Source organism: Buceros rhinoceros, unplaced genomic scaffold, assembly GCF_000710305.1.
Source record: "Buceros rhinoceros silvestris isolate BGI_N320 unplaced genomic scaffold, ASM71030v1 scaffold33446, whole genome shotgun sequence".
Classification (NCBI taxonomy): domain Eukaryota; kingdom Metazoa; phylum Chordata; class Aves; order Bucerotiformes; family Bucerotidae; genus Buceros; species Buceros rhinoceros.
The window spans coordinates 1,490-9,676 of NW_010417461.1; the positions used below are offsets into that span (position 1 = coordinate 1,490).

Genomic DNA, 8,187 nt, shown 5'->3' on the forward strand with positions numbered 1-8,187 from the left:
GGTGACACATGCTTTTCAGCTCAAAAGTCATCCAGGTTTTTTTCTTGTCCTTTTATTCTGGATAATGAGGGGGGGGTGAAAAAAGGATTAATTTCTAAATTTTAAAAGCTGTTCCTGCGTATTCTAAGCAGTGCAGCAACTGGGAGCAATGTGGTGGTGTTTCCTGTTGAATGACAGTGAGCCTTAATGCTGGGTGTTAGGGAAAAGGGAATGTGAAGCAGAGTTGATTCTTGCTGTGGTATACAATGTACTTTCTGTGTGTATGTTTCCGTTCTCTAACTGAATACGGACTCAGACAAAATAGTACAAGAAAGAGCCTCAAAAATCAGTTAGGTGCTGGAATACACTCTTACAAGACAGTATCTAATGAGATATATTTCTTCGGACTTGTACCTATGCTTAAAACGTAAGAACCAGAATCTCTCCTGTATTACAAGTTGTATGTTGGAATACTCCTTTAGTGTACTGGATCGAATAACAGGAGATATCACATGCTCCGAAGGTGAGGAATGTGCTGGACCATGAGCCCTGTCCTCAGACGAACCCCCTTACCTGGCACACAGCTTGCTGCACTCCTCTCTGTGGGTGCATTTATCAAGCAGATTCGGAGAAATCTGTCATGCTTTTTAACAGAGAATAACATCTGCTCACTGAAACTTGAAATTAGGCAACTTCGGTTTGCAAAGATAGAGTTTTCTAGGGGAGAGGATAAATAAACACTGTAAAAGTTTATTAGGTGTCTGGAGTACTAGGATCAGCGGGGCTTTATTAATTTAAAAGATAAACTGTTGTCTGGAAAAAATTTCACAGCTTGCTGCGAAGAGGAGGAGGAGAGAAGAAAGGAGGATATGGCATTTTTGGCAGATTTTTGATAAGACCGACAAAACTTCAGGACTCTGAATTCCCATTTCTTTTTTTTGAGGGACTAGGATTGCGTGCTTTGCCTTGATGTGCTCTTAATATCATGGTTCAGCATGAAGCCAGAGGCCATAACCAAGATACAAGTATCTAGGCTTTTGGGTAAGGGTGGGAAAGGATTCTTGGTTGGCGAGATAAGTTCTGCATGTTGACACCCCGCTCTTTCCTCACGCTGGAAGGGCTCTGAGGCAGAAGGGGAGATACCTGCATGGCTGCTGCTCTGGTCTTGCATTCATACCATGCTGCTGACACGCTGCAGAACGAGGAATAAAAATACAGTGCACACCACCGAGGAATTCGTGAGGTGTTTTGTGCTGTCCTCCAGCACACTGTGGTTCATCAGCAAGGAGCATACCTCTCACCCAACTTCATGTGACCGCAGCAGTTTTGGCCTCTTGAGGACCGAGATGTCCGTGCATGCAGTTCTCTTCTCTGGGCCTGCTTATATACAAGTCTTATGTTCAGACTTCTGTTTATGGTATGTGCGGGGGAAATAAAAAAAATAAATAAATCACAGCTTCAAGCTAGCTGCTGGTTTTTATTCTAATGCATGTTTGTATCTTATAGCTGCTTTTTCATTCTACACACCATGCTTTGTGTGCAGTTGGAGCTCTAACCAAGTTGTAGGGTTTATTTTTTTTTCTATTTACATTTCTGCTGGACAAAAGTTATATACCCCTTTTTCACCTGCACCCACCGTAGGATTGTTCAGTGGGTCAGGCTGAACTGAGGGCTATTTTAAATACTAGCTTATATATTTTTAATGATGCACTAAGACTTGCTTATGGAAAAAGTTTCTATTTAAAATTAATTGAATCAAAGCTGAAGCAGTGTATCTAAAGTCATCTCCATCAGATCCAAAGTTTCCATATTGTATTTTTACTTAAAACAGAGTTTAATTTGCTTAATAGTTTATGTTATTTATGACTTCATACTCAAGTCAGCCCTTGTTTTCTGGGTAACATATAGGTTCTATACTTAATGCCTTTTTTTCCTTGGTGCTCTTGGGAGTGCAGCTTGTATGTTGGCTTAAAAAAAAAGAGCATCACAGCGCATCTTCTGTTCAAGCGTCTTTCAGATTGATGCACTTCTAGTTTCATTTGCGTTAAGCAGTTAACTGAGAAAATAGTGATACTGAGAAAGTGTTTAGATAATCATGTGTTTGTTTTACAGGTACGCCTGGGATTAAAGTCGTCATGCCTGCACTGTCCCCTACAATGGAACAAGGAAACATTGTGAAATGGTTAAAAAAGGAAGGTGAGCTAGCGGTTTCTATGGCTGCGTTTGTGCAGTTCTTTGCAGGCAATGTTAATCTATTCTGTAAGAATAAGATCATTCTGCTTTAAAACACTGAGGTACCACCTGAAAGAATGTTTGGGATATGGGTCCTATCTTCTCAAACAATACCTGTTGAAGTTGTTGGTTCTTGAAACGTTTTTCCCTTCAGTTGCTTTCCAAAAGTTGCATTGATTGTATTTTTGAAAATGTTCCTTTAGACTGTTCCAAGGTGTGAGTGTGTGCGTGTGTGTTTAATTCCCAGTGTTTTCATGCTGATCAGTAGCTCTGGAAGTCTGAGACCCTTTGGGGAGGGTCTCAGTTTCACTCTTCTGTGTTACAAAACAATGTGAAAGATATGGTAGTTTTATAGTTTGTACTCACGTTGCTCCTGTGTAAGACAAGAATGATCTGCAGCAGAATCAGCAGTCCCTGTTCTGTCAGGGGGCCGTGCTCACCTCTCCTCCTACCCTTTCCCCTCTCCAGTTTGATACTCAAACTGGATTTTGACATACTGGCCATTTAGCTGACTGTAGCAATATATCTTGTTTTTGGACAGGTATCAAGTCCAAAATTATGCAGAGAGAAAGGAACAATCCAACATTATTCTTCTATTCATTAGTTGTCAATAACTGTAAGACATTGTAAAACAGACTAGTGTTGATTTTTAATAAATGTGGCTTCAAAATTGGAAGAGAAAGCAGGGAGCAGAAGTAGATTCCAGGGGCTCCACAACATGAATGAATCTATTTTCCTCGTCCAAAGGTCTTAGGACACAACAGCTCTACAATGGTTTTTGTCAGACTTTTCACTGCATTTCCACCCAAACACAAAAGGGGGTAAAAGGTCTCCACACCCATTGTAATTAAATTAAAATAAAATCTTAATTGGTGGTTGGACTTCGAGAAAGATATTTTAGGATTTTTATTGCTCTATTTAGAAACAAGACCAAAACTGGATTTAGTGTATTGTCTTATTTGGCACATTTGTGACCATGTGTAGATTTATTTTTTCCTCTGACAGCCTGGAAAATAAACATCAAACATGTAAACAAACAAAGCTATATTTTGAAGAAAAAGGCAAAGTGATTTAATGCTTATACTCCTGTCTGCAAGGGATGCTCATAACTACATAATCCTCCAGTGAGCTGGCCATCTAACTGTAATGGAATTTCTGAATATAAATGTTTGATAATCTTATAGCCAAGAAAATACCTGTTTTAGAGCAGCTGAGAGGAGAAAGCTGATGACTGCATAGGAAATACTTCCTCTGCTGTCTCACCAGCAGGTGTCAGTGGAATACTCTTTTGATAATTTTTCTGCTTGTTGTGTAAATATCAAATGTTTTCACTTCACAGGATGAGCAGATGATTTCAGCACTGCAGAAGAAAAAATGCTGAATTTAATTGACAGCTTTACTATTTCCTTCTCATTGTTAATGCAGTTTCATATTGATTCCTGTGGGTAATAAAGTTGTTCTCGTTAAACTGTGTTTCTAAAACCTTGTATTTATTATGTATGAATTTAATGTTGATGAAAGGTGATAGACTGACAGCCCAGGAGACCGAAATCCTCTTGTTATCTTGGGCAGGAAACAGAATAGGTGACAGTGCTGGCTGTGTCCTCGTGTGGTGGAACTGCCGCCTTCCGAGACATCACCTCCAGGGACTCCAGACTCTGCGCTCGGGCAACTTTGCTTTGATTTGCAAAGGGAATGTCAAGGGATACAGTGATTCAGCCTTGTGCTTTGGCTTCTTGTCTGTCAGTGATTGAAGAGAGCACGTCGGCTGTTGAATGGCAGTTGGATGGGATCTCCTAGAGGGAAACTTGGCTTCAGTTGAGATCCTAGTCATTCAGCCTAGCTAGAAGAACTTGAGGGTTTAAAAAAACCCCAAATGAACACTACACGAGATTTTTGAAGGGCTTCGTATATAATCTGAGCTGCCACACAGGCAACATTGTGGCAAATACTGCTCTCATTAGAAAGTGTAAGAGCAAAAACACGTTCTGCAAAAAATGCTCTTACAGCGCTGCCTGTGGGGAAAGCAGATTTGTAGCAGATGTCAAAGTGGGCATCAATGAGGAGCTATTGCAAATTTTGCCATCTCTAAAGAAAATAACTGTGGTCCTTTCTATTGCTCTTGAGTACTGAAACGGGAGATTTTTGAACGCTGCTGTGAAGTATCGTTCTGAAAATGGCATTTAATGAATTGCCTTCCAAAGGTGACCACTTCTTGGCTTCAGCAGTGAGAGGAAAACAACAAAAGTGGTGGAAATGTGGTTTGACCAGTTCACTGCAGACTTTCCCTCTTGCCTTCCCATTTGGTCTCTGTGAACGGCCTCAGGTGCCCAAGGTGGGAGGTGTCATGTGTGCCAGTCATAGGGATGGAGGAATTTGCACTGCTGGAGTCACTGCTGCAAGTTGCTTAGCACCAGGATTTCTTTTAATGGTGCAGAACACTTACAGTGTGGTTGCAGGCTCAAGAAGAGAATAATTAAGAGGCAGAGTTCACCTCCTTTCTGTTTGCCGATCTTAGCTCTGTAGGTTACAGAATTTGCCCAGTTTCAATTTCTTAATATCTACAAAGTCCTTACCTGATGATCTCTGGAAGTGTTTAAAAGCCGTGTGGGTGTGGTGCTGAGGGACGTGGTTTAGGGACCCTGGCAGTGCTGGGGGAACGGCTGGACTCAATCTTAAAGTCCAAGCAGATGATTCTGTGATTCTATGATCTGATACCTGAGCTACTTGAATTAATGATGGAATTAAAAGACTGGAGTTGTGACTTTCTGTTACAAATGGTTTATGCTCTATTTATTGCAAAGTGCCATGCAGCAATCGGATTATTAAATTAAAAAGATCAGGTGGTAATTGTGTACTCCCGCCAAATTCTGTAAGAGGAACCTTTATGCCATAGAAAACTATGTAGGTGACTGAGCTTTGAATGCTTCCTACTGCAGTCATCACAAGGATCAAACACCACTTCGTTTTCCCCTTCTAATTCAGGCTGTCCTGAAACAGGAAATAATTATTAAAAAAAAAAAAAATTTCTTAGCTAAATACAGGTGGTAACCTGGACAAGGTTTATTCTGGTGCTTAAGGACAACAGAGAGTGTATGAGGAATTAAATGAAATGCTTAGACAGGTAATACTGCCACTGCATTTCTGGTACTGGAGAAGTGTTAAAATTTTACTTAGTCTAAAGATTAAGCAACTACCCCAAAGTTTTTCAATGTAAGTTCCATTTTAATGTTGGCCATCTAGTCAGTACTGATCTGTTGAAAGAATCCAGATCGATAATATCTTTATCATGCACTAGTAGATACAGATTTTCTTCAAAAGCAGAGTATACTTCAAAATTAATCATAGATTTGTGTAATGTAGCAAAAGCAATTTCTACCAGTTGATTTCACAAAGTATCTTTCTAAAAGATCTTTTTTAAACTATATAGGAAATTGGAAAGCGTGTCTGCAAGCTTGTTTCCTCAAAGAGATGGAAATTCCCAAGGTTATTTTTTAAATATCTTTAATAGTGTAGATACAAACTAGAAGAAAACTGTAATACTTAATGACATTGTTGCCTGTGACCATTGTCTTAAAAAAATCCCAGTTTGGAATAGCTCGCTTTGACTTATGGCTGGCAATGAATATGGGAGGCTCAGGGTTTTATCCATGACAGTGTGACTGATGATAGCGTTCTGGAAATAAATTTCATCGTGGGTGTGCTTCCTCTTGGAAAACCTACTGTGAACATCAGTGTTTGGAATATGTTCATGTTTGTACCTCTGAATCTGAGAGGTTTCATTTGGAGATGAAAGATACAATGTGGTAAATGATGATGGGGAATAGACTATAGAATAATATTAAAGATCATAAAATGGCTGTATTATGTGGATAAATACCTATTTTCTGTGGTTAAGTAGATCTGAAAGCTCAGGCTAAGTGTTCTCAAGTCCTGTTGTGTTTTGCAGGTGAATTGGTGAGTGCTGGAGATGCCTTGTGTGAGATAGAAACGGACAAAGCGGTGATCACCATGGAGTCCAGTGACGATGGCGTGTTGGCGAAAATACTGGTAGGGATTCTGCCTTTGAGTGGGATGATACAACTTCTCTTCAGACTGTCGTTGAGCATGCTGCCTCAAAAACTAGTTTAGGTAGCTATAACTTGCTTGCTTTGATTCTGAATGTGAATTTCAGATGTATGGGATTTGGGGGCATAAGTTAATGTTCCTCATCTTATAATAGCAACTGTAATTAATTTCAGTCATGAGTCATCTTATTAATAGTAGGAATAAAATGGGATACGTTTTTAATGAAGCGTCATTAACATGCCTGAAATTTTCACATCGACCATCTTTAGTCATGTTAGTCTAGACGGCACAATCTGTAACTTAATGTTCTCGTCACCTTAAATTTAGGTGGAAGAAGGAAGCAAAAATATACGCTTGGGCTCACTAATCTGTCTGCTGGTAGAGGAAGGACAGGACTGGAAGCAGGTTGAAATACCACCTGACAGTAGTGATCCATCTTCTCTGGCTCCACCAGCACCTGCAGTTAGCTCAGCTCCTGCAGCAGCTCCAGTTTCAGCCCCTCCTAAGCTGGAACATCAGCCTGGAAAGTTCCAGTAAGTTTCCATGTTTGACATGAAGTGGAACTCTTACTTAAATCAGTAGAGCTGAACCAAGAAGAATCTTTTGTCCCTTTTTACCTGTTACCAAGTTGTTAACTCAAAAAAGTGTTTCAGTTTACCTATACCTTGTTTTCTATTTCTCTTTTAGGAGAAACTCTCCAAACCCCTTCCAAGCCCTTGCACTTCTGATATTAGAAAAAATATATTCTTGCTTTCCTAATAGTGCGATGTGAAAAACTGAAAACTGTGGGTTTAAGCGCTCTTTGATAGTCTTGTTTTGATCTGTTAGGCTACTCTAAGCATTGCAGACTTCTTAGAGGGGGAGTAAATTAACCCCGAAGTGTTAGTCAGGTAACGGTAATCTGTAAGTTACTGGTTTGTATTGCAGGATGTGCCTCATTTGGAGGTGATAACACAAAAGCTGCAAAATTGCAGCTTGTTAAAGAATAGGAGACTAGTTTTGGTAGCACGTGCTATGCCGGCTACTTGGTTTTGGTTGTTTACTGTTGTCAGCATTTAGGCTGACATGCAAAGGAAAGACGATGAGTTGGGGTCATTGCCCAAAGATTACCTGTAGTAGGAGGATGATCCAAAGAAAGGATCCTTGAAAGGGTGAAGTCTTGCATTTTAGTACCAAAGAACATCAGAAGTGCATCTGTTTCACGGCAACTGTTAATTAGAGATGCGTCAGCCTGTTGGACTCAGGTGCTCATTTAGAACATGGGGGTTTCTGGCAAGGGCTTGTGGACCCTTCTTAAAACTCCACGTGGTGCAAATACAGTCTCCTTCAGGAAATAATGGATTGGAGATTTTGTGGAAAAACTTGAACCCAAGTATTCTTTTATGAAAATGTGGTTTCTTTTGTATCTAAGAATTCTGAAATCTCTTCTCTGCACATTGGTTTTAACTCTCTTCAGAAGGCAAGTCACGCTAAGGTGCACTGGCTGTTCTGTAGCGGTGTCCTGTGCTCTGTAGTTGGTCGCTGTTCCTGTTTCCAGGCAGAAGTGTTGCTGTTGAGCGCACCCCATCTAGGTCATGATGGCAGGTGCAGCTTTAGTGGTATTACACTATAGCTTAGGTGTATGCTGATTAAATTGTTGGGAGTGTGGGAGGGCTTAATGTTTACCCTTCTAAAGCAGTTACTGAATTATGCAGCTACATCTTTATGGCTTTTGCTTTCTAAAGTAGCCATTTCATTAAATCAATCCAATAAAATAAAATTGAAGCCAGAGCGAAAGTAGTGTAATACTGTGAGCCAAACAAATAAGAGAGGAGCAACCCTCTTGTCTGAGCTCCTACCGCTCCTTTTTGTAATGTTGCTATAACAAGCTGGTCTTAAAAAAAAAAAAAAAAAAAAAATTCTTCAATT

The 8,187-nt window shown here is 40.1% G+C and overlaps 1 protein-coding gene across 1 annotated transcript in view; it reads left to right on the forward strand.

Moving 5' to 3' along the window:
* Positions 1-2,091: 2,091 nt before the first annotated feature.
* LOC104495268 (pyruvate dehydrogenase protein X component-like) overlaps positions 2,092-8,187 on the forward strand; it is a gene marked incomplete at both ends in the record, with an annotated part of 6,609 nt that continues 513 nt past the window's right edge. Inside the window, 3 exons of the mRNA XM_010138216.1 lie at positions 2,092-2,175; positions 6,161-6,261; positions 6,607-6,812. Coding sequence (XP_010136518.1) covers positions 2,092-2,175; positions 6,161-6,261; positions 6,607-6,812 — 391 coding nt within the window. The remainder of the gene's footprint in view (positions 2,176-6,160; positions 6,262-6,606; positions 6,813-8,187) is intronic.